General features: G+C 41.1%; 1 protein-coding gene across 5 annotated transcripts; it reads left to right on the top strand.

Moving 5' to 3' along the window:
* Nucleotides 1-301: 301 nt before the first annotated feature.
* Nucleotides 302-14,165, top strand: LOC146656689 (uncharacterized). Of its 5 annotated transcripts, XM_085424454.1 has the most exons (7): nucleotides 302-1,192; nucleotides 1,319-1,731; nucleotides 2,678-3,734; nucleotides 3,880-4,196; nucleotides 4,405-4,590; nucleotides 8,147-8,207; nucleotides 8,278-9,094. In XM_085424454.1, exons 3-7 carry the CDS (start codon nucleotides 3,097-3,099, stop codon nucleotides 8,480-8,482), a joined length of 1,407 nt encoding a protein of 468 aa, XP_085280580.1. In that variant the 5' UTR covers nucleotides 302-1,192; nucleotides 1,319-1,731; nucleotides 2,678-3,096; the 3' UTR covers nucleotides 8,483-9,094. The 5 variants fall into 5 exon arrangements, with proteins under 5 accessions (XP_085280580.1, XP_085280583.1, XP_085280578.1 ...); XM_085424457.1 differs by lacking the exons at nucleotides 8,147-8,207; nucleotides 8,278-9,094 and adding exons at nucleotides 12,063-12,133; nucleotides 14,056-14,165 and having other exon boundaries at nucleotides 303-1,731; XM_085424452.1 differs by having other exon boundaries at nucleotides 303-1,731.
* Nucleotides 14,166-24,290: the final 10,125 nt, after the last annotated feature.

Here is a 24,290-nt window from a genome sequence, read left to right as displayed (position 1 = left end):
TGCATAAGTGTGGTCAATCTAATAAACATTTATAAGGAGATGGCAGTTACTGTGAATGTACAGCAGGTGATTAGTAATAAACAGCCAGACAATGACTCTGACAATCTCATTCAATCTTGCAGATTGCACCTTCTGTGGAAAGTGGTACCACACGGTGTGTGTGGACTTCCCCTGTGCAGAAGGCGACTACAAATGTTGTGGGTGCTAAATAAACAGAAAAAATTGATCCCTGTTGTCTTTGCTTACTGATTGTTTTCAGTGTTGACAATCCACATTGCTGGCATTGCATCTTTCAACATGTTTGTGGGCAGATTTGGATGTACCAGGGGTAAGTGCAGCCACTCAGCCTCTACTCAATGTGATCATAGCAGCAGGTGCAGATGTGTCACAAGTTAATCTAGTAGTGGCCTATGGTCATGTGTTAGTGGTGGGAACAGTCATATCCACTCACTCTCACTGGCTGTTTATTACTAATCACTGTGTAACTGCTGTGAATTCACAGTAACTGCCGTCTCCTTACAAATGTTCATTAGATTAACCACACTTATACAGACTGTATATAACTCCAGCCATGTTGATGAATTGCCTATATTGGCTGGAAATATTCATTTTCAGGGAAAAGACACAGACAGACGATGCTTACAGGATGTGATGTGACAACACTAATGAAATATTGATGTGTCATATTTGTCCAAGGCGTATTTCATTGTTATGGAAAAAGAGAATATTAAAATCATGATGACCAATTGGAGTGGTGATTTCTATGACTTTGTGTATATAATTTGGAATTTTGTACAAATGTAGGCCAATAAGGAATATATGATATCATTTCATTCTTTCCAAAGGTTTGTTTGCATGACGCACAAACAGACACAATTGAAAGGTACAAATGTGCATGACACGAATTCAAACGTGGTGCAGATGTGTGTCACAGGTTGATCTGGCTGTAGGCTGTGGCACTTGGCCAGAGGTGGCGCTGGTTGACTCGAGTCCATGTTAGTGCACAAAGTAAACTGCACGCTGTAGTTGTGAAGCAAAAACGCTGAATTCGGAGAAATAAACCGTGCGAGGGGAACGATAACGACGACAAGAGTCTCCCGATCGTTTACTCTTGCTGTCCTGTGAACAACAACGGCGTGGTGTTACTTGTTTGCTGTTTTCGCGATCGCGTCGCGCACGAGGATATCACCAGGTAAACTCGCCACATTTTTAAACATTTTGTTGTTCAACAGCATCAAGACTGACGGAGTGTGTTTGAGACAACCTCACAAGTGTCACAGGTGACACATTTGGCGTTTTTTTGCTGGTTTGTCGGTAGGAGCTACTGAAACGCAAGACTGCCACACATCTGTTCGACCAACGCCAGTTGATCTAAACGCCAGTAGATCTGGAACACCGGCCAATTTAAGACGTAAGCAAAGAATAAACTCTGATGCAGCAGCAGGCACAGGTGTCTGGAGGTGCTACATGGTGGAGTACAAACTACTTTATAGACGGAAGATGTGGAGACAAAGAAGCCAAAATGGAGACAGAGGACAACTGTCAACCATGAAAACGACGTAGAAAAGACGGAGGACGTGTGCCCGTGGCCATACCTGGAGGAATTTTTCATGTGCAGAGGGAGAAAAGGAGACAGCGTCCAGATGCAGTGCAAACTTTGTTTGACCTCTACAGTCATTTCAGCTTACAAGACTTCAGCGTCTAATCTAAAAAAAAAAAAAACACATTGAGGTAAGAGGTTTTACAACTATACGTGTACAATATTGCCTTCTTATTTTTCATGTGTGTTAAGGTTATTAGTTTGGCTGAGATATTGTCACCGCCATTGGTTAGCCTGATATTAAAATAAGACGGAGCTAGCTAATGTGCGTGTGTGCATGCATAATTGAGCTAAATTCGTAGGAATGTTTTAGCTTATTATTTGGATAACCACCGTCATTACAATAAATTAAATTTGTAGTCATTTAAAACTCACAGGCCTACAATCAGCTGGCCTATATAAAAAACAAAAACAAAATTTGAACACAGTGCTGAGCTGCATCTCAAATTAATCTTCCAGCTCTCAGCTGACATGTACCAGAGCCCGCTTGATGGATCAGTTGATCAGGATCATTGGCCTGATATAGGTCTATCATAGTGACGTGGCTCTTAATCAGTAGGGTTATATGTTTCCCAATATGATATTTTTTTTTAAAGAACATAATGTGGATTGTTTTTATTTGTTAGCTGTATGGGCAGCATTTTTGTGTATGTGATCCCTTTCCTTAAATTACATTTGCTATATACACATATTTTGCTCTCTTAGTATTTTTAGAACCTGACTAATACTGAAAACTTTAGGGTGATACTGATAAAAAGGACTTAAAAATTTAGATACTGATACATTGGTCGGTACTCTTTTTACAGATAGTATACAGATTACAGAACTTGGAATGTATACAGAAATTCATGTTTTTCGCAATGATCGTTCAAAATTGGTTTACATTTGTAAATAAATACAGCAATATATCTGCAAGATTTGACCAAATTCACCACTCTTTTATACTATGCTAAACAATCAAAGATTAGCTCATGTCTAGTTGAATGATGTTTTAAAAATGTTTTCCTGTAGTGTTAATCACAGTGATGTTATGAAGTAATGTATGAACCTGACGTATGATAATATTTATCTCTACAGAGGAAACATCCATCGAAGATTGAGCAGTACAATATCACTGTGGCATCAACATCTCGTCAGCGAAAGGCCACAGCCACACCAAACAAGCTCTCAGCAAATACACAAGCCAAGTTACCAGACCTGATGTTGAGAGCTGCAAACAAACATGTTCCACAAGCAACTGTTGACATGCTTGTCATCAATTTCATATGTGAGGGTCTACAGCCATTTGCAGTGGTAGAACAGCCATCTTTCAAAGAATTGGTTACCACATTACAACCTCAAGCCAAAGTCCTCTCCAGACCCACTGTCCGTGCCAGAATCTGTGAAGCTGCTGATCACATGAAGATGACTTTGGTTGCAGCATTGGATAAAGTCAAATTTGTTGCTACCACTACTGATTGTTGGTCAGCTCATCAGAAAAGTTACCTTGGAGTCACATGCCATTGGAGGAAGAGTCCCTGGAAAGAAGATCTGTAGCACCAGCATGCAAAAGATTGAGAGGGTCTCACACATTTGACATGCTTGCTGGTGCGCTTGATGATATCCATTGCCAATACAAGATTAGAGGCAAAGTTGTAAGAACCACAACTGATATGTGGAAGGCCTTGACAAAGTTGGATCCACTGTTTGGGGCACAAAATGATGCAGATGAAGCTGAAGATGAAACAGACCCAGAAACTATTGACCTGACTGACCATATTGACTACCATGAGGCAAGTGCAATTCTTGATGAAGACTCTGGTTTGGAGTATCAACTCCCGTCTCATCAGCGATGTGCATGTCACCTGCTAAACCTTGTGGCAACATCTGATGCTGCCCTAGCAGAGAGCATGAATGAAACCTACGAGAGGCTCTCCCGTGCATGCTTTGCAAAATGCCAGGCCATTTGGAACAAAACTGGCCGATCTCATTTGGCTAATGAAGTGGTAGAGGACAAGTGTGAGCTACAGATCATTCGTCCCAATGCAACACAATGGAATTCAACCTACCTTGCCATTGAAAGGATAATACGCATCATTGATGAGAAGGGGGAAAATGCCATCAGGAGCATTTGTGAGGAGTTCAAGGTGAAAATGTGAGTAAAATTGGACACCTACCAATATGGTTGCAAATCTTGTGAATTTTCCTTAATGGATGGTTAAAAACATGAGCAGACTCTTAATATTAAATCAGAAGATCCCTGTTATAGTCATGGTGGGTTTTGTTGTTGTGTCTTACAGGTTGAGTCCTGCAGAAGTTGCATTCCTTAGGGAGTACTGTACCACCATGAAGCCACTGGTGAAAGCTTCAAACATTCTTCAGTCTGAGTCCACTTCCTTTATGGGATGGCTCCTGCCAGTAATCCAACAACTACTGTTCAAACTTAGCAGGCTGGAGACATCAAGCAAGACATGCGTGCCACTCATCAGAGTCCTGCAAAATGGCCTTCAAAAGCGTTTTGGAGCGATGATGGAGGATCCAGAGTTGGCTGCAGCTGCAGTCCTCTTACCCAAGTTCAAGACTTCCTGGACTGACAGAGCAGATGTAACAGAGGCTGGTAAGGATTCATGTGATCCCATTTTTGTGTATTTTTACATTTGAACACATGCTTAAGTGAGTATTTCACCTAATACATTGTAAGTTATTGATGGTCTGTCCCGAATACTAAACAATCCTTTTTGAGAATTTGCCGTTTTTAAATTTGTGTTCAGGAATAATCACTGAAATTTAAATAACAAAATTGTGTTATCTACTTGCAATTACAGCCTTGACATACATCAAACAACATCTTGAAACGACAGAGCATGAGAGTGAGGATCAGCAAAGAGAGTCATCTGATGAAGATGAATTCTTCTCCAGACCAATCTCCAGAAGGCTGCAAAGTGCAGTTGAGCTTGATGGTTACCTTGCTTGTGCCACAGACACCATGGAGCTGCTGCACTCCTTCTCAGGTATCAAAAACCTCTCTCTTAAACTGAACACAGCTCTGCCTGCTTCTGCTGCGTGTGAACGACTTTTTAGCTGTGCTGGTCTACTCTTCACAGCCAAACGAAGTCGGATTGCCTCTGTTAATTTAGAAAACCAGCTCTTGCTGAAACTGAACAAAAGGTTCAGAAAGTAAAGTGTGCTTGAATGTCCAGCTTGAATGAAAAAAAAATACACAAAGCTGGAGTTCTTCTGTGTCTTTACGTGGCCAGCTGCCTCTTCTTCTCCCATTCTCTCTCCCTCTCTCTCCTGTTGCTACTTAAATGATGAAACTGATCAATGATCAGCTGATCGCTTTTCTCTCTTGTTTGTTTATCACGCATTTCGAGCCAGAAAGAGGAAACCAGCGGTGGTCGCTCTAAACAACAGCAGCAGGTTAAAACTTGATCAGCTGCTATTAGAATTTATTTAATATTACTTTCTAGTATCAGCTGATGTTGGCTGGAGCCACAGCTGTAACAGCTGCTGGTCATGATATCGGTTTGGATATATGGTGAGAGGGAAACGTGAAGATGAAGCCAGGAGATGTCCTTACTGAATCATCAGAGCTGAACAGGTGATGGAGAAACAGGTTTACCTTTTAGGTGACATGAATAAGTTGAAGGGAAGTTATGAACTGTTTCTGAGAGACAAATAACATCAGGATCCTTTTTTACTGACAGCTGGTAACTGTGCAGGGACGGGTCTAGCAAAGTTTTGCAAGGGGGCAGGTAACCATATACATGCACTGTTTATAAGATTGGGGAAACCTGCAGTCAGCTGAGACTGAAGAAGTCAATTGGATGAGTGACGAAACGTTTTTCCCACAAAACGTAAAGTCCAGATGAACAGAATCAACTTTTGGAGATACTATATAGCTCATGCTAATATCACATCTTCACATTTTTCTTTTTAGAGGTAACAATAACTTTGCATTCTCGCTACTCACCATGCTCTAAAACAGGTATATGTTAGCAATGACATCATTTAACAAATGTTTTTAAAATTCTAGCCGTGCTAATTAGCCTTAGGATTGGTTGAGGTCTGTGCAAGCCTTTGGAACAAAATCAGTCTTTTAAAGCTCACTATTTTCCAGGTGAGCCTATAGCACATTTGTTAAAGTCAGTCCGGATTGTACAGCTTCTAATCAGAAACAATTAAAGTTTGTTTCTTTTTTTCTGCTCATCAATCTTTTTCTGTAAGTAGTTACCGAAATACAGTCAACCTTTCTTCATTTTCCTAAGTGTGTGTGTGTATATGTGTATGTATGTATGTATGTATGTATGTATATATATAAAAATATAAATAAAAGTAACAAAAAAAAAACAAACCACAACGCCCCCCAGTCCCACACAGATCAACACAACCATCAAACATATTAGAGGAATATAACAGTAACAAAAGTAGATTTAAACAGGCAATACCTCTAGACTAGCAAAATAAGAGATAAAGGGTTGCCACTTGTGAAAAAATTTGGCTGTGCAACCTCTCAACGTATATTTAATTTTTTCAAGTTTTAAAAAAAACATGACATCTTCAAGCCACCGGGAAACAGTAGGATACTTAACAGACTTCCAATGCAACAATATTAGACGTCTCGCTAATAGGGATGTGAAGGCTATAATATCCTTTTGTGTGGAATCAAGTGTAAGTGAGCGAACAGGAATCCCAAATACAGCAATCAGAGGACAAGGATGAAGAGTTACCCCAAGAACAGTTGACATAATAGCAAAATACCCTGTCCAGAAACCTTGTAGTTCAGGACACAGAAAAAACATGTGGCTAAGGTACGACCAGTACTTTTAACATTTTATCAATTATTTACCAAATTAAAAAACAACATGTGGTAACTTATTTTTAATTTTGCTGCATACAAGTTGAATGAATGCTTACTGGATCTAGAACACCATTTAGATCATAACAGCTCCTGATCAGGATGAATTTCATTTTCAAATCAAATTTCATGTCGCAGTTTCACACTTTTGTAACATATTATTTCAAAGCTTGCTTATGGGCTTGTTTTGGAGCAGACCAACAGTCAGGCTCGTCTTCACCCTTACTGTCAGACTCTGAATTGATGGTTCTGCTATATCTCACCTGGCTGAGTGGGGACACATGTACTAAACGTTAGAGTTCCCACTGCAGGAGCTTGGGTTTGAGTCTGCCCTCGACCGTTTCCTGTGTGCCATACCGCCTCAGTCTCTCCCCACCTTCCTGCCTCATGTTCTGAAATCTCTTCCTCTCCATCAACTTTGAGTTTCTTTGAGTGGAGCTTCTTTTGCAGCTGTGACAAAATATAGAATGGTTTCTGCAACCAGGGGAGTAAAATGTGCTGCAGTGTGAGGGCGCACAGGTGTAGGTGTGGAATTTTACATATAAATATTATAGTTTACTTCATGCACAAGAAATGTAAACATTTAATCTAACCCACTTTTCATCAACTACATAACCTTTATTGGAGAGTACATTCATAAATTGTGTGTATCACACACACAAACACACATCCACTAAACTCTCTCGTTTTATATCTCTCCCTCTCTCTTGTGAATGATGGAAGTTTGGTGGACTGTGTGGTTTGTCTGGCTGAAAGTTGTGTTTTTTTTATGTGTGGTGTGTTGTGAGGCTGATTATGAGTTAGTGTAATTGTGTATGGTGTTGTTAGCGTAGTTTATGTGGCGTTAGTGGTTTTTCCTGGATGCAGAGCAGGTCAGTATGCCGTGGACTTTTACACCACCATGTTAGGGATGGAGTAAAGTAATAAAGCTTGAGTGGAGAAGCTGCCGCAGGGGCTTCCTCAGCTGAGCTCTGAGGACAGAGCTGTCCTGGATGCTAACTTTTCTTTGGAGGAGATTAGTGCTGCTGCTGGTCAGCTGGCTCCTGCACAGGGTGGGCTGCCTGCAGACTTCTGTAAAAGACTGTTACTGGCATCGAGCCATCATGTGGGGCTCTCTCTTCTCCCTAAAAAACAGAGATTTGTCTCTGCTTAGAAATGGAGACGTGGCTCTGTTATGCACAGATTACTAACTTCCTTCAAAAGTACTGGCCACCAGGCCGAAACACTTTGTGAAATGAATCGCTCACAGAGATCAGTCGTACTGTGTACCACACAGCTCTAATGTGAACAAGAGTTTTCTCATGAGAGACTTGGTAGTTATTTGTAAATTGTACAGTTTGATGTTGGAATAATTTCTTTAGATTAAGAGAAAGTGTTTGATAGGATTGACAATCTTTTTTGTTTTTCCATTATGAGAAGTTTTGCTTTTTGGAGGTGGATTTTTGTCACTTTTGGGGCTGTTGTATCAGGCGGCTTTCTGTTTTGTGAAAGTGGATGATGGGCTGAGCCGCCCAGTATAAGTTTGGAGAGGATCTAACTGGAATGTCCTGTTTCTGGAATATATATTTATATTGGTATATTTGTTAGAATTTTTAATCTTTGTTGAATGTTTTAAGAGATAAATAAGCAAAGTTATCTAGATTTATGTTGCCAGGTTTATGTCGGAGGCCTCTGCTGGTGTTGTCATTGTTTTTCTGTTTTCATTACAGATCAGAGTGATGTGGACTTTCTCAAAAGATGTTTAGATTTGTATGAGAACCTTCAGCAAAGGTGAGCTGGTGAAAAAATATGGTGTAACAGGTTTGTTGGTGGTCATATAGAGACTTTTTTTTTTTTTTAGGAAAAGAAGAGTCTCGGAGGTTGCCATGGAGACGGTCTGTGTCAGACTGTCTAAACCAAAAATGGATGCTGTACATACACTGATAAATGTCATTTCAGGAGTGGCCAGATTGAAATCCAGAGAAAACTATGCTAGAGGTGAAAGGTCAAACATTGGTCATCATGTTGAGATTTTTTTAATACCACAGACTGACAAAGAAAACTGAAATTTGTGAATTTTAAAGGTGTGCAAGATGTGCTGTGTTCAGTCGCAGGGCCTTGCCCTTTTATTTCATTTGTCTTTGGTTTCGAGTTTTTATTTGTGCTCTTGTAATTATTTTGTGATAAAACTTTTTCTATTTTGAGATCAAGATTCAAGTGGAAATCTTTGTGTGTCTGTCTCTCCCTTGGTTTCTGTAGAGGTACAGTGTGGGGGCGCCTGGATAAATGTTAAACAGAAGCTAGATGTAGTGTTCCTCCACTGTCCGTTAAGGATATGAGGAAAAGAAATGGTCAAGAACAAAGTGTATGGTGTATTTATAAAAGAAAATGGCTTTTAAATTGTATACCAAAACGACCACCAGAAAGTCAACTACAACTTGTTACATAATCATCATGACTGTTGTATCAGTTTAACAGTTTATGGGTTGACTTCTTTCGGTTCATTCACTGTTTACATCATGAAGGAAAAAGAAGGCAACAGGCTGAGAAATGAAGCTGTTGTGTGTCTTTGTGGCCACACGGGGGCAGTGCTGCATAAATAGTAGAATCTCTTCCTGGACACTTTTTCTGGACCTCTTTTTAAATGACTAATAAAGACAACAACAACATGAATTACATCAGGATCTGATATGGTTGTCTTTTTTTGTTGAGCTTTATATATTTCAGAATGCCTAGAGTTTGTTTGTTTCCCATGTTTTGTGATACAGAACATCTCCTCTCAGACGGCTGTTGTCTCATAATGGGTCATTACCTGGTCTGATGGGGTGTTTGTTCCATTTATAAATCAAGTGATTGATTTGTGAAATGAGAGATGGCCTCTGACCTGCTGACTGGTGTCTGATCTTCTCTGCTCCCCTCAAATTTGACAACTACTCGGCTAATGTGATGGTGGACAGGAAGTCACTAAACCTGGGACTCTGGAAACACATTTCTAGGGATAAAAAGTTAATGTAGATCGTTTCAGGAGATAAATATTAAATGATCGATTTGGCGATTATACTAATATAGTAAGAAAAGAATGTATGAAGAAAAGATTTTTTATCTATACACTTAAGCAACGACCAGAGTCTTAGAATTGCGCTTTCACCAGGTTTTACTTGACTGAACAACAGAACTTCTCTGTCTCCTTTATAAGGGGTCACATCCTGAGTTACACAATGAGTCTTTCAAATGTGTGCGATAACCCACTGCATGTGTAGTCGTGCTGAGACCGCGTGGTCTTATTTTTATTACCCCTTGATTCAGCTGTGACCTGCTTATCAAGTCTTTTTACAAGTACATCATAATTATCTGCTCTCATGCAGACATAAGTTGAGCAATGGTTTAACAAACTTTCCCATCAAAAACATGAAGGTTTAGCTTTAAGCTTATTTGTCCAAACAACAAAGGATAAACTGCCAGCACCTGGACTGAAACAGAACATAGTAGTGTTGGATGTAAGTAAAGGAAATACAAGTATAACTGTGACTATGGAACAAATCTCCTTCAATGTTAAACCTTAATGTTAACCTGATTGTGTTTATTAGAAAAATCAGCCATTACAGTGTCTGTGATTGCTTCACATAGTTAGTTAACTCTGGTTGTCTGTGGGTTTGTGTCAAACTTGGAGTGGAAAAAAAGCATAAAAACTGTGGAAGATGCAGACTGTGAAAGTCTAGTTTATTTCATGAATACAATTATTTTTTTTACAGTCGCTAGAACAAAGTAGCGTACATTCATGATAAAGTAAATACCACAACACAACATGGACAGTAAGAAGTAAACTGAATTGTCTTAGAACTTATTATATTCTTTAAGCTTAAAAGCAACACCTAGGATTCGACTGTTTGTGTTTTAAACCTTTTATTCAAAACTAGTATGTGTCAACACTTCTTTCTCCCAGCAGCATTATTGAAGTGACACTTTAACGACACTTTACCTGCTGATGCTTCACATCACAATCTTTATGACGAAAAAGCTCAGATGTCTGTGCTGTCACTTGTTATGAAAATGGACAGAACCTGGGCTCAGGCTTCCTCTTCTTCTTTCCTTCCTCTTTAATAATAACCATAGATCAGTAAAATAGCCATATTTTTAAACAAATGATTGTGATGAAGAGAATTTTTTTTTCTAGTGTGCATGAACTCAAAATCTTTTAAGTTTAAATCTTTTTTGTTTACCAATAACTGGGGAAATCCAAACTTGATGTACCAGGTCAACTCAGCGAGCTCCTGTCTTGACCTCCCCTCTGCGCGTGCGCACGCACGCACGCACGCACACACACACACACACACACACACAATCATCATAAATGCCATGATATCTTTCTTGTTCAAATAGTTTATTCACTTAACAAAGAGGTAGCTTGGAAACTCAGTAAGAAGGAGGAAAAATAGTTTAAGGACATTTTCTCAAATAAAGAGGATTTCATCATCTTTCTGTTCATAATGGGGCGATTGTGGCTCAAGAGTTGGGAGTTCGCCTTGTAACCGGAAGGTTGCCGGTTCGAGCCCCGGCTTGTACGGCCGCGGTCGTTGTTTCCTTGGGCAAGATACTTCCCCCGTTGCCTACTGGTGGCGCCAGTGTCGGGCAGCCTCGCCTCTGTCAGTGCGCCCCAGGGTGGCTGTGGCTACAATGTAGCTTGCCATCACCAGTGTGTGAATGGGTGGATGACTGGTTGTGTAAAGCGCTTTGGGGACCTTAGGGACTAGTAAAGCACTATACAAATACAGGCTAAATAAAAGAAGAGATACATCAGAAACAAATCAGTAGATCCAGAAATTATAGAGTCAAACTCTTTTCAGCTGTAGAGGTACACTTCATGCACTCCTTAGCGTACAGTTCAAATGCCTGTGTTAGGGTGCATTGTTTCAGTTTCATTAAGTCTTCTTGCAGTTACATGATAATTATTATGCTGGAGTGATCAAAGCTCATAAACATCTGAGTTACACAATGAGTCTTTCAAATGTGTGGAATATCCCAGCTGTAACCTTTGCTTTCAATTTGGTTAAATTTGGCATTCAGATCACAGACTAAACAACAAGTACAGTAGGTCTTCCACTCCACAATTAAAAATAGCAACACTCATGCAAGGCTTTATTCTCCATAGAGTCAACATAAAGCAACATTAAATAATGGATCTTTCATCTGAAAAAATTACAGTTTGTATAAATTTACACTGAAGACCAAAATACACACACATACATAAAACCCATAAATCACTAAAACCTATTAAAACACATGGAAAATTACCTCATTTGTTGTGCTATTCAAAGATGTGTATGTGTGTGTATTCAGGCCAAGTCATAAAGAAAGCAATAGAGGTCAATATACTTTATGTTCTACAGTCGCTGCAGATTAATGAATTATAGTGGAAACTTGAAGATCCTAGGTATAGTAGTTTGTGGGAAATAAATACAGTGAAGTGACCATTTAGCTCTTGTGGCATGAAACTGCTTAGTGCATTATTATTTGCTTTTCTACAATATGATATTTGTTTAATAATTGATTGATTTAGTGCATAAAATAGTTGATAAATAAAATGTTAAATATCTAATCTAAGGGAGTGTCTTTGACACATGCTGACTGCATTCTTCTTATAACCAGAACAGGAAGTGAGATCAGAGGAGAACAAGAGTGAGCAGTTTGGTGAAAGGAACAGGAAGGATGAAGAAGAGGTGAATATCCACACAGTTTAAAAGGAGACATCATGGCACAATAAGAGCACAAGCTCTAAGATGAAGACTGGTAATGATTAAAAACTGCACTAAATAGTATCATTCTGTGACTTCACACTTTAGGTAGTGCATAACATGTACCACTTTATATTAATTTTACTATATGTTTAAATAAATAAAAACAAATAACTTTAAAAGGTGCTGTTATTGAGTGAAAATTCAAAAGACTTCATGGCTGGGGAGAAAAAGGGAGAAAGATGGAGGAACACAGCACACATAAGAAACAGGTAAGAGTGGACATGAAGTCAAAGTCAGGGACATGTCCGATAATAAAGACCTTCCACCTGGCTACATATATGTCACTTCTGCTTTGCCCACATTCATCTATGGTGATCGCTCATAACTAAGCAGGGTGCTATGCTCTTATCAAACGATGATCCGAAACTGCTCTTAAAATAATTATTACAAGAATATATACATATTTTTTTTGTTATTTTTTTAGTTGAATATAAAATGTTTGTGTGTGATTGTCAGTACAAAGAGGAAGCGCGGACAGAGAGACTGGAACTAACAGAGATCAGGTGGATTTTTCACAACATCTACATGCATTAAATGGATGCGTTGTGTGCTTTTCAGTAGCACTCTGCTATTAATGTGAATAATAGCATTTAGCAACATTCACATCACTGTAAACTTGAACAGGATGAATGCCACTATACTGATGTGACAGACTACAAATCTGTTCTCCACTCTCTGAATTGGTGTACACGAGTCTCTGTGCTGAGTCTGCACAACAAAGTGTTTGGGTTTGCATGAATTCAAAAGCTGTCATTTAAAATCAGCTCTATTACCAGTTTGCTTCTTGTGCAGGTACGTGGAGTCGCAGGGGGATTTTGAACTGTCTGTATTGTATAATGGTACTTTAAATACTTGATGATTTGGTGGACCTGCCTCTATGTGGTTAAGCGACTGAAACAATGCCGTGCAGGTTTCTCCTCTGATCTGCTTTTTCTTAAACTGTTTTTGAAATTTACTGTCAACATGACTGTGCCATTGCATCGGGTTTTAAACTAAAGTGACCACCGTAAAGCTGATGTATTATATTAAAATCTGTTATTCTTAGACACTGCTGTAGGTCATCCAAAAATTACATTTCTTTTGAAGGCAACACTAAAAGCATGACATTAAGACTGAGCTGAGCCCTCCTAAAGGTTTGATGCTGGAGTCGCCCCTGATTGAGTGCTTCTCACACATTTATGATTTTGAACAATTTACAGAAAATAATATCAACAGTAAGTACTTTTAAAGACTTAACATATAATAATAGTTGCTGAATTCATGCAAGTCAAATAACTGATTGATCAACTACAGAAACAAAATTGTACTTCATGCGTTTCATGAGCACAAATCTTCATCTGTAAAATAACAACTAAAGATGTCAGATAATTGTAGTGAAGTCAAATGTACCAATTTCCACTTAGAAGCAGCGGAGAAGAAGCCACAAATGTGATGGAAAGACCGATGTAATGCCTCTATCACCCACTGTCCTTGCTGACCTGCATTGGCTTCCCGTTAAGTATCGCATTCAATTCAAAATCCTGCTGCTCACCTTCCGAATTATTAACGATATAGCTCCAAGCTACCTCATTGAGCTCCTTAGACATACACCCCTACGGTGTAATTTTACATGTAGTTGTTTTTTTTACTGTGTAATAATATTCAGCATTGCTATCAATACATTTTTCAAAAAATGCTTCTCTGTGCAAAATGGGATTAAAAACATAAACTGTGGGTGTGGCGGAGGTGTGGTCCGGGGCGCGGCTGCAGGGGAGGAGTGGTGCAGTGAGCTCAACGGGGCGATGCTGGTAAGAACAGCTGATGGCGATTTTGGACTGATGGTGGTTTTCCTTTCCTTTATATAGTGAGGTGGAGAGGAGCGGAGGAGAGAGACGCTGGGGAAACCGACCGCTGTCAGACGGTGTTCTGTTGTAATTCAGTGCACACTCTTAATAAATGTGGGATCTGATGACAACGACCTGTGTGTGGGTGTATCTGTGCCTAGCGTGTGTCACAGTGGGATACTGTTATTCCGTGATTTGAACCGGGGGAACAAATCGTGGCAGGATCAGCCTGATATTTTTTGTATCCCACTCTAACTTTACTGTATAAAGAGCTAACGTCTCCAAAATGTCACACAAGCGCTTATAAAATGCTCATCCTACCCAGTCATATGCAAAGTGTTAGAATCAACGTGTGATCCACCTGCCACTAAGAGATATTATTTCTCTTTGGTGGATGGAAAAAATGGAATCAAACTCACTGTCAGTAGCTACAACAGCACATTTGTTATAATATGATGAATCAAGCATTTAGATATTAAATAGTATTGAGGGAGACAGGATCAAATACAGTGGGGCAAAAAAGTATTTAGTCAGCCACCAATTGTGCAAGTTCTCCCACTTAAAAATATGAGAGAGGCCTGTCATTTTCATCATAGGTATACCTCTAACTTGTCCGAGTTTTAAAGAACTGATTTGCAAATTATGGTGGAAAAGAAGTATTTGGTCACCTCATTTTTTGCCCCACTGCGTAATATACAAAGATATTTGTGGCAACTCGATGTGCTTTGTCCACTTTTATTATCGGATTGCTCTGTTAACCAAAGGGAATACCTCAGTTTATTGTATGTTTGACTATAATTTACAAAAAGACTAAAGCATCATTTCTTATCTTTTCTACAATAACTATCAAATGAACAAATGGAGAGTGCTCGCTCAAGTCATGGATCAAGTGACTTAAAGGGCCGTTTTCAAAGAAAACTAAAAGTGTATAAGCAACCAAGGAAGTGAGTCCTACCTGGCCACTGGACAACATTCAGTGACAGTGCACTTGCTGGCATCTCCGGTGGGCAGAGCCCTGATTCAGTAGGGTGAATAAGGGATCTTGTCTCCTCCGTACTTAATGAGAGTGGTGTATCTGTCAGTCATGTCTGGCACATAAAACACCAGGTAGGTCCCATCATGGCTGTCACAGATATCTGCTTCTTGGGCTTCCCCTCTGGGTCCTTCAGGAGAAAACAAAAACTGTTACCTAAATATCAATGCTTTGAATACATTATTGTGTGGTCCACGTTCATGCACTCACAGTGATCTGCACTGCCAGCAGTCCCTCACCTGCATCTTTGGCATCAATGGTGACCTTCACTGGCAGAGAGGTGGGCGCTCCAGTGGTGTTAAGGCCGGATCCACTTGCACGCACCTTGCTGGTATCATGGGTGGGCAGCACCTTCACCTTGTAAGGGCGGACCAAAGGGGAGAGAAGACAACTGGCTGTGGAATACAGTCTCACAAATGAAAGGAGCCTTATTTACAGAACCGAGTAAACCACGCAAAGAGTTTTCCATTTTCAAAGCTGGCCAGAGTGGAACACTGTAACATGTAACACCTAGAAGGTTCAGATGGCTGCAGTACTTTGCTAATTTGGATCAAAAGTTTGGGGGGAAAATGTAATTAAATCAAGTGATTGTAATGCTGTTACTTCCGTTGTGTAGTTAACCATCTATCATTTTAGATGTTTCATTAGCAGCCTGATGAAATTAGCTGTGTAGTTAGCCGACTTCTGCCATCCAAACAGATGAGGTGAATTATGCAGATCACTAGCACAGTACACAGATTACCACTTCTTATTCCAGCCAGACTTCAGGTACTTCATTCGAATCATGCAGTAACAACAAAGGTTTATTACTACTGGCTTTTTAAATTGTGCTTCTTCTGTTCTAGAAAAACAGAAACATGTGATCACAGGGTTTTGTTTTTTTCAATGACATTTGTGTTGGTTGTGTCGGTTGCAGGCAAACATTGATCATAATGGTTAGATATTAGGAAATAGCTTAAAATGTGTGCATATTTAACTTGTTGCACTGCCGTAGTGTTACCTGCGTGGGATCTCCTCATGAGCATATGACTGTACCCTGGATGATGATATGTGAGGAGCTTGAACTTGATTCGCTAACAGAAACTAATTTGGCTAGCTTAGCGCACATGTCTTGTGGCAAGATATATGCACTTAAATGTTTTAAGTCATTGGCTGTTCTGCCAAATTGCCACCAACCTGCAACTTTGTGAGCTGACTGTTTCGCGATTTTTGTGTTTTAGACAACAAAAATAAAAGAAAAAGATGTACAGATCCAGGCTTTTCCTTTACTGTGGTAGTCGCATAGAATGACGTCACTGACACTGGTTTAATATGAAAACAAACTTTGCAAAAAAAAGAAAGAAGAAGAAGTGAGTCGGCGTGTCATCTTTATCGAGCACCATACATGTTTTGCCTCACATTAAAATTATTAGTTTTCCTTTTCAAAAATAATTTATATTCAGAGAAGTCAAATATAGCAAATTTGCACGGCTTCCACGGCGGGCAGGTGGCGCAGAACACTTGCCGGCCCCTGGCAACTTGAAGCACAGACAGGCCCTGGTTCGAGCCTCGGCTCGAACACACTCACTGAGTTCAGGTCCTATCTGTGTCTTCAGTCTGCTAGGGGGATTCCTGGTCTGCGCAGGGAATCCCAATCCTTTTCTTTTCTTTTTTGGGGTGTTGGGGCCTGTATTTACAAAGCTGGGACTATCTCCGTTGTCATGGCTACCAAGAACAACGCCAGCTTGGGGGAGAGCGGAGAGCCGATAAGCAAACACTCATTCATCCTTTCTCCTCTTTCGTTTCACAGCTGCTGCGGTGGGAAACGCTGGGACTTGTGTGGCTATGCAGTTTTTGCATTGTTGGGAACTTTTAAGGACCAGCCTTGAATTTTACAGATTTGATAAGTGAAGCCTGGATATATAGTGAAGAGAGCTGGGATAATCTGGACAGAATCTGCAGGCTGCATCTCCAAATCACAAGTGGCTTTAGATCTGACTCTTACAGACAGGCATGCATGTCTCAGGGTGATTACACACTGTTACGTTTCGGTGTTGTCAGTGTTTTGTTTTTGCGTGACTGTAATGTGTTTCCTGCTTTACTTTGAAAGTCTGTCTTATCTCAGTGTTTTCAGTTTACGCTTCCTTGTCTCGTCAGTTCTGATTTGCCCCAGCTGTGTTTCCCTCCTGTTGTCTATTCCCTGATTGCTCCCTCTATGTATTTAAACCCTGTGTTTCAGTGTGTCATGGTCGCGATCTCCCCCGTTGTAAATAGTTTGGTGTTTTGTTATAAATAAATAGTCTGTTGTAAATACTTTCGTTATGGGATATTTTTGTTTTGGGATTTTGGTGGAGAGCCTTCGTGGTTTTACTTTCTTTATCTTTATTTTTCTACGTTGCACCCCGGTTGCCTAGGCCGGGGTGTAACATATGGGGGCTCGTCCGGGATTGCCTTCGCTGGGGGGTCCGGGGGACCGCCCCAGCCTTTGTCGTCTGCTGGAGGGTCCGTGGGACCACTCCAGCCTTCATCCGCCTTCGCTGGAGGGTCCGAGGGACCGCTCCAGCCTTCGTCGTCTGCTGGAGGGTCAGTGGGACCGCTCCAGCCTTCATCAGTTTCATCTGCCTTCGCTTTAGCCGTCCGTCTCCGCTGGAGGGTCCGAGGGACCGCTCCAGCCTTCGTCGTCTGCTGGAGGGTCAGTGGGACCGCTCCAGCCTTCATCAGCCTTCGTCCGTCTTCGCTGGAGGGTCCGTTGGAGGGACCGCTTCAGCCTTCGTCCGCCTTCGCTGGAGGATCCGAGGGACCGCTCCAGCCTTCTGCAGCTGGTGGGCTGCGTGTCCGTGTGTGCAGCTGGTGGGCTGCGTGTCCGTGTGTGCAGCTGGTGGGCTGCGTGTCCGTGTGTGCAGCTGGTGAGCTGCTCATCCGCCTTCGCTGGAGCGTCCAAGTGACCGCTCCAGCCTTCGTCGTCTGCTGGAGGGTCCGTGGGACCGCTCCAGCCTCCATCAGCTTCGTCTGCCTTCATCCGCCTTCGCTGGGGGGGAGGGTCCGTGGGACCGCCCCAGCCTTTGTCGTCGCTGGAGGGTCCGTGGGACCGCTCCAGCCTTCATCCGCCTTCGCTGGAGGGTCCGTGGGACCGCTCCAGCCTTCGTCGTCTGCTGGAGGGTCAGTGGGACCGCTCCAGCCTCCATCAGCTTCGTCTGCCTTCGTTTCAGCCTTCGTTTGTTTTGATCAAACATTTCACTTGGGGTTACATGTTTGATTTTTGGGTGGGGGGAACTGTTACGTTTCGGTGTTGTCAGTGTTTTGTTTTTGCGTGACTGTAATGTGTTTCCTGCTTTACTTTGAAAGTCTGTCTTATCTCAGTGTTTTCAGTTTACGCTTCCTTGTCTCGTCAGTTCTGATTTGCCCCAGCTGTGTTTCCCTCCTGTTGTCTATTCCCTGATTGCTCCCTCTATGTATTTAAACCCTGTGTTTCAGTGTGTCATGGTCGCGATCTCCCCCGTTGTAAATAGTTTGGTGTTTTGTTATAAATAAATAGTCTGTTGTAAATACTTTCGTTATGGGATATTTTTGTTTTGGGATTTTGGTGGAGAGCCTTCATGGTTTTACTTTCTTTATCTTTATTTTTCTACGTTGCACCCCGGTTGCCTAGGCCGGGGTGTAACAACACTAACACATTGTGATTAATCACACACATTTGTATACATTTTATTAACAAGATAATAAAAAAACACTATACAAAATGTGTTTTTGTGACAGGCCGCTAGTAACAAAGTGCTCTCAAGGTTAAATACACATACCGGTAGACATTGAGGGCTAGCAGGAGGGACCATGCGCTTACCTGCTGCTCTCTGGCAGGTAGCTCCATGCCCTCCTGGGTTTTAAATGCACCTTAGAACACACATGCATCAACACTACAATGAGCGGGTGGAGGGAGGTTTGGAGTCTTCCCTCACCCCCATTCTCTGCGACCTGCTCCGCGTCTTTTTGTTCTTCCAAACTGCTCCCGGTACTCCGGCCGGTGCCGTAATTAACCGTTGATCATGCTTGAGAATATTTTAATTGTTATAGGAGGATGAACTCTGATGATGAAAGCCCACGCCTCAGAGAAACCCGGAATGGAGTTTCTTACAGTTTCCAAACCAAAGAAGATAAGATGAAGCATAATCACAAGCAAATCATAATTCACGTCGGCAGTAATGACACCCGGTTACGCCAATCGGAGGTCACTAAAATCAATATTGAATCGGTGTGCAACTTTGCTAAAACAATGTCGGACTCTGTAGTTTTCTCTGGTCCCCTCCCCAATCAGACCAGGAGTGACATGTTTAGCCGCATGTTCTCCTTAAATTGCTGGCTGTCTGAGTGGTGTCCCAGAAACGATGTGGGCTTCATAGATAATTGGCAAACCTTCTGGAGGAAACCTGGTCTTGTTAGGAGAGACGGCATCCATCCCACTTTGGATGGAGCAGCTCTCATTTCTAGAAATATGGACAAATTTATTAAACCCCCCAAAATATGACTATCCAGAGTTGGGACCAGGAAGCAGAGTTGCAGTCTTACACGCCTCTCTGCAGCTTCTCTCCTCCTGCTACCCCCCCAAAAACCCATCTCCATAGAGACTGTGTCAGCTTCCAAAAAGACAAAAAACAAACTAAAAACCAGCAACAAACGACTTAAACATAAACAATTACAAAGAAAGAACAATACAGTATCCACATCTGAACCAAAGAGTAAAACAGTGAAATGTGGATTATTAAATATTAGGTCTCTCTCCTCCAAGTCTCTGTTAGTACATGACTTAATAATTGATCAACAAATTGATTTACTCTGCCTTACAGAAACCTGGTTGCAGCAGGATGATTATGTTAGTTTAAATGAATCAACACCCCCGAGTCATTCTAACTACCAGAAATCTCGAAGCACAGGCCGAGGGGGCGGTGTGGCAGCAATTTTTCACACCAGCCTATTAATTAATGAAAGACCAAGACAGACTTTTAATTCATTTGAAAGCCTGATGCTTAACCTTGTCCACCCCAGCTGTGAAACTCAGAAACCAGTCTTACTTGTTATCATCTATCGTCCACCTGGGCCTTACGCAGAGTTTCTGTCTGATTTCTCAGACTTTATATCTAATTTAGTTCTGAGCTCAGATAAAATAATTATTGTGGGTGATTTTAACATCCATGTAGATGCTAAAAATGACAGCCTCAACATGGCATTTAATCTGTTATTAGACTCAATTGGCTTCTCTCAAAATGTAAAAGAACCCACCCACCACTTTAATCACACTCTAGATCTTGTTTTAACATATGGCATAGAAACTGAACATTTAACAGTGTTTCCTGAAAACCCTCTCCTGTCTGATCATTTCCTGATAACATTTACATTTACAATAATTGATTACACAGCGGTGGAGAGTAGACTTTATCAAAGTAGATGTCTTTCTGAAAGCGCTGTAACTAAGTTTAAGAATATAATCCACCCACTGTTATCATCTTCAATGCCCTGTACCAACACAGAGCAGAGCAGCTATCTGAACGCTACCCCAACAGAGGTCGATTATCTTGTTAATAATTTCACCTCCTCACTACGTACGACTCTGGATACTGTAGCTCCTGTGAAAACTAAGGTCTCTAATCAGAAGTATTTGACTCCGTGGTATAATTCTCAAACACGTAGCCTAAAGCAGATGACTCGTAATCTGGAGAGGAAATGGCGTGTCACAAATTTAGAGGATCATCATTTAGCCTGGAGAAATAGTTTGCTGCTTTATAAGAAAGCCCTCCGCAAAGCCAGAACATCTTACTATTCATCACTGATTGAAGAAAATAAGAACAACCCCAGGTTTCTCTTCAGCACTGTAGCCAGGCTGACAAAAAGTCAGAGCTCTTTTGAGCCAACCATCCCTTTAACGTTAACTAGTAATGACTTCATGAACTTCTTCACAAATAAAATTTTTATCATTAGAGAAAAAATTACCAGTAATCATCCCACAGATGTAATATTATCTACAGCTACTCTTAGTACCATTGATGTTAAGTTAGACTCTTTTTCTCTAATTGATCTTTCTGAGTTAACTTCAATAATTACTTCCTCCAAACCATCAACGTGTCTTTTAGACCCCATTCCTACAAAACTGCTCAAAGAAGTCCTGCCATTAATTAATTCTTCGATCTTAAATATGATCAACCTATCTCTAATGATCGGCTATGTACCACAGGCCTTCAAGCTGGCTGTAGTTAAACCTTTACTCAAAAAGCCATCTCTAGACCCAGCAGTCTTAGCTAATTATAGGCCAATCTCCAACCTTCCTGTCATATCAAAAATCCTTGAAAGAGTAGTTGTCAAACAGCTAACAGATCATCTGCAGAGGAATGGTTTATTTGAAGAGTTTCAGTCAGGTTTCAGAGCTCATCACAGCACAGAAACAGCTTTAGTGAAGGTTACAAATGATCTTCTTATGGCCTCTGACAGTGGACTCATCTGTGTGCTTGTCCTGCTAGACCTGAGTGCAGCATTCGATACTGTTGACCATAATATCCTATTAGAGCGATTAGAACATGCTGTAGGTATTACAGGTACTGCACTGCAGTGGTTTGTATCATATCTATCTAATAGACTCCAATTTGTGCATGTAAATGGAGAGTCCTCTTCACACACTGAGGTTAATGATGGAGTTCCACAGGGTTCAGTGCTAGGACCAATTCTGTTTACATTATACATGCTTCCCTTAGGCAGCATCATTAGAAGACATAGCATACATTTTCACTGCTATGCCGATGACACCCAGCTCTATCTGTCCATGAAGCCAGATAACACACACCAATTAGTTAAACTGCAGGAATGTCTTAAAGACATAAAGACCTGGATGGCCGCTAACTTTCTGCTTCTTAATTCAGATAAAACTGAGGTTATTGTACTCGGCCCTGAAAATCTTAGAAATATGGTATCTAACCAGATTCTTACCCTGGATGGCATTACCTTGGCCTCCAGTAATGCTGTGAGGAACCTTGGAGTCATTTTTGACCAGGACATGTCCTTCAAAGCACATATTAAACAAATATGTAAGACTGCTTTCTTCCATTTGCGCAACATCTCTAAAATGAGAAATATCCTGTCTCAGAGTGACGCTGAAAAACTAGTTCATGCATTTATTACTTCCAGGCTGGACTACTGTAATTCATTATTATCAGGATGTCCAAAAAACTCACTGAAAAGCCTTCAGCTAATCCAAAATGCTGCAGCAAGAGTACTGACAGGGACTAGAAAGAGAGAGCATATTTCTCCTGTTTTGGCTTCCCTTCATTGGCTTCCTGTTAAATCCAGAATTGAATTCAAAATCCTGCTCCTCACATACAAGGTCTTAAATAATCAGGCCCCATCTTATCTTAATGACCTTGTAGTACCATATCACCCTATTAGAGCACTTCGCTCTCGCTCTGCAGGCCTACTTGTTGTTCCTAGAGTATTTAAAAGTAGAATGGGAGGCAGAGCCTTCAGTTTTCAGGCCCCTCTTCTGTGGAACCAGCTTCCAGTTTGGATTCGGGAGACAGACACTATCTCTACTTTCAAGATTAGGCTTAAAACTTTCCTTTTTGCTAAAGCATATAGTTAGGGCTGGACCAGGTGATCCTGAATCCTCCCTTAGTTATGCTGCAATAGACGTAGGCTGCCGGGGGATTCCCATGATGCATTGAGTTTTTCCTTTCCAGTCACCTTTCTCACTCACTATGTATTAACAGACCTCTCTGCATTGAATCATATCTGTTATTAACCTCTGTCTCTCTTCCACAGCATGTCTTTTATCCTGTCTTCCTTCTCTCACCCCAACCGGTCGCAGCAGATGGCCGCCCCTCCCTGAGCCTGGTTCTGCCGGAGGTTTCTTCCTGTTAAAAGGGAGTTTTTCCTTCCCACTGTCGCCAAAGTGCTTGCTCATAGGGGGTCATATGATTGTTGGGTTTTTCTCTGTATCTATGAAGCGCCTTGAGGCGACTTTTGTTGTGATTTGGCGCTATATAAATAAAATTGAATTGAATTGAATTGAAGCATACCTGCGCAGCGGTGGGTGATGAGGAGAGGCCGCAGCGTGTCTGTCTTAAAGTGCAAGTTTGTGACAGTTTAAAGCTTAACAAGCTAAGACGCCAAACATCCAGAGCACAAAGACAAGTCAGAGGGCTTTTTCAGACACACACTTCTAAACCGTCGTGCTCAACAGTGTCTCTGCTAAAACTGCGTCTGTGCTCTACCCCTGTAAAGTTGCCTATCGAGTGCTTAATGATAAGGTGCATGGTAGCTGCTTTCCTCTGCAGGTGGATGAAGCCACTGATAGTGACAAAGGAATGACTTCTCTGGTGTATGCCTTATACCAGGGGTGTCAAACTCAAATACACAGTGGGCCAAAATTCAAAACTGGAACAAGGTCGCGGGCTAACATTAATATTTATTGAAAAAAAAAATCTTCCTCCAGATTTAAGAATGAATCTCTTCTTATGGACTCAAACAAGTTTTGCTGAAAAACTGAATATGGAACAAGCAAAGTTTAATACTAAACAATATGTATATTAGTTGTATAATACCAGTAGGCCAGCTCTAATAATAATTTGGTACAATTACATTTGGCCCGCGGGCCAGAGTTTGACACCTATGCCTTATACTGTCATCACTGCCACCCTGCTGCAACTGACTGAAGAATCCTGATGCCAGGCTGAGCATGCATGACGCATGATCCCGCGTGATCCCTTGCATGACCATCTGTGTTAGATTTGTATTGTTGATTGTCATTTATGCTTAGAAATATTTACTTATATATGCTTAGAGTTTTGTAATTAGTTGTAGATTGGTAGAGGTTTTGATCCTTGATAGTCTGCAAACTTTGTGTGTATTAGACAGCACTTTGGGAGCATGAGAGGTCATACCGTGTCTTATTGTTTTATGGTAGGATTAACGTAGTTGCGTCTGTTCTAGTCTAAGTGCTCTTTGTTTAGATGAACTGCAGGACTTCCTCACCGTGTTATCTAGGATGAACCATCTAGGGTGAGGGGGAGGCTACCCTCTTCCTGACCAAGGATGTTTGACCCTTTGATCAGCAGTCCACACACACACACACACACACACACACACACACACACACACACACACACACACACACACACACACACACACAGGCAAGGTACTCTTTGTGTGTATGTAGACGTCATATGTTAATGAACTTATGCATATTCATGTAACCTCAATAAAAGAACAG

The sequence above is a fragment of the Rhamphochromis longiceps genome, linkage group LG12 (assembly GCF_057381845.1).
Source record: "Rhamphochromis longiceps isolate RC_006_pf linkage group LG12, R_longiceps_female_GT1.1, whole genome shotgun sequence".
Lineage (NCBI taxonomy): Eukaryota > Metazoa > Chordata > Actinopteri > Cichliformes > Cichlidae > Rhamphochromis > Rhamphochromis longiceps.
This window is presented reverse-complemented; position numbering and strand designations above follow the sequence as displayed.

Coding starts and splice junctions, on each gene's coding strand:
- LOC146656689 (XM_085424454.1), top strand. CDS start 3,097: ATGCCATTGGAGGAAGAGTCCCTGGAAAGAAGATCTGTAGCACCAGCA. Junction 4,197..4,404: donor AGCAGATGTAACAGAGGCTG/GTAAGGATTCAT, acceptor TTGCAATTACAG/CCTTGACATACATCAAACAA. Junction 8,208..8,277: donor TATGAGAACCTTCAGCAAAG/GTGAGCTGGTGA, acceptor TTTTTTTTTTAG/GAAAAGAAGAGTCTCGGAGG.